At 33.7% G+C, this 1,857-nt stretch overlaps 1 protein-coding gene across 1 annotated transcript in view; it reads right to left on the reverse strand.

The window, feature by feature from the left end:
* Positions 1 to 564: 564 nt before the first annotated feature.
* LOC111084068 (extracellular serine/threonine protein kinase CeFam20-like) overlaps positions 565 to 1,857 on the reverse strand; it is a gene marked incomplete at both ends in the record, with an annotated part of 5,701 nt that continues 4,408 nt past the window's right edge. Inside the window, one exon of the mRNA XM_022380852.1 lies at positions 565 to 657. Within this exon, the coding sequence (XP_022236560.1) occupies positions 565 to 657 (93 nt within the window). The remainder of the gene's footprint in view (positions 658 to 1,857) is intronic.

The following is a 1,857-nucleotide window of genomic DNA, read 5'->3' on the forward strand; positions in this document are numbered from 1 at the left end:
GAATGAAATGAAAATTATGGAAACATTTGTAATAAGAATCTAGGGACTTACCTGTCAACATGGAAACATTTGTACCAAGAATCTAGGGACTTACCTGTCAACATGGAAACATTTGTACCAAGAATCTAGGGACTTACCTGTCAACATGGAAACATTTGTAATAAGAATCTAAGGACTTACCTGTCAACATGGAAAAATTTGTAACAAGAATCTAGGGACTTACCTGTCAACATGGAAACATTTGTAACAAGAATCTAGGGATTACCTGTCAACATGGAAACATTTGTAACTAGAATCTAGTGACTTACTTGTCAACATGGAAACATTTGTAACAAGAATCTAGTGACTTACCTGTCAACATGGAAACATTTGTAATAAGAATCTAGGGACTTACCTGTCAACATGGAAACATTTGTAATAAGAATCTAGGACTTACCTGTCAACATGGAAACATTTGTACCAAGAATCTAGGGACTTACCTGTCAACATGGAAACATTTGTACCAAGAATCTAGGGACTTACCTGTCAATTGGTACAAATGTTTCCATGAATCTAGGGACTTACCTGTCAACATGGAAAGCAGCAATTTCACTATTATGTCTTTCAAAGTCTGTAAAATAGAAATGATTGGGATCCGTTTCTCGATCTCTCGGAAATCTATGAATACAGAAACATGGTAACGAAATACATGGATATAGACACATGGTAACGAAATACATGGATATAGACACATGGTAACGAAATCTATGGATATAGACACATGGTAACGAAATATATGGATACACAAACATGGTAACGAAATCTATGGATATAGACACATGGTAACGAAATACATGGATACAGAAACATGGTAACGAAATCTATGGATAATTTCGTTACCATGTGTCTACTATGGATACAGAAACATGGTAACGAAATCTATAGATACAGAAATATGGTAACGAAATCTATGGATACAGAAACATGGTAACGAAATCTATGGATATAGACACATGGTAACGAAATCTATGGATGTAGACACATGGTAACGAAATCTATGGATACAGAAACATGGTAACGAAATCTATAAATAAAGAAACAGTAACGAAACATATAGATACAGACACATGGCAATGAAGTCTATGGATATAGACACATGGTAACGAAATCTATGGATGTAGACACATGGTAACGAAATCTATGGATGTAAACACATGGTAACGAAATCTATGGATGTAGACACATGGTAACGAAATCTATGGATGTAGACACATGGTAACGAAATATAATAATTACTATAACTCAAAGATTGTAAGCTAACACACATAATTTCCTTATCTCCAAGAAATAAAAACCGGTCAACAGTCTGTTTGTAATGTTTTAATAACAAACGGCAGAATATCATTTTTGGGTTTAGAAATCTACTATTAGATTTGTTTGTAGCTAAACACAATGGGCTATCTGTACTCTGCCCACCACGGGTATCGAAACCCGGTGTCTAGCGTTGTAACTCCGCAGACATACTGCTGTGCTTACAATTAGATAAAAACGATACCGTTTTATACTACTCATCTATTGTTTGGTAAACATGAACTTCCACACAAATACAACATACGCATTTTTAGGCCTACTTTTTGTAATTATCCTGACACTGTAATTCATAGTAATTATACTTAATCATGTTTAAGTAATCTTGGAATGTAAACGTTTAATTAACTTAAACAATCAGTTCTAGATGTCAATAAAAACAAACCAAGAAGGAAATAGATAATATTTCGAGTACTAGCTTAAAATTTTCCCGAAATTTCTTTTATAACCCAGCAAAGAGATCTGATGGATTAACGGATCCTAATCATTATGATATTTTTATATAAAAAT

Source organism: Limulus polyphemus, unplaced genomic scaffold (assembly GCF_000517525.1).
Source record: "Limulus polyphemus unplaced genomic scaffold, Limulus_polyphemus-2.1.2 Scaffold13332, whole genome shotgun sequence".
Taxonomy (NCBI): Eukaryota; Metazoa; Arthropoda; class Merostomata; order Xiphosura; family Limulidae; genus Limulus; species Limulus polyphemus.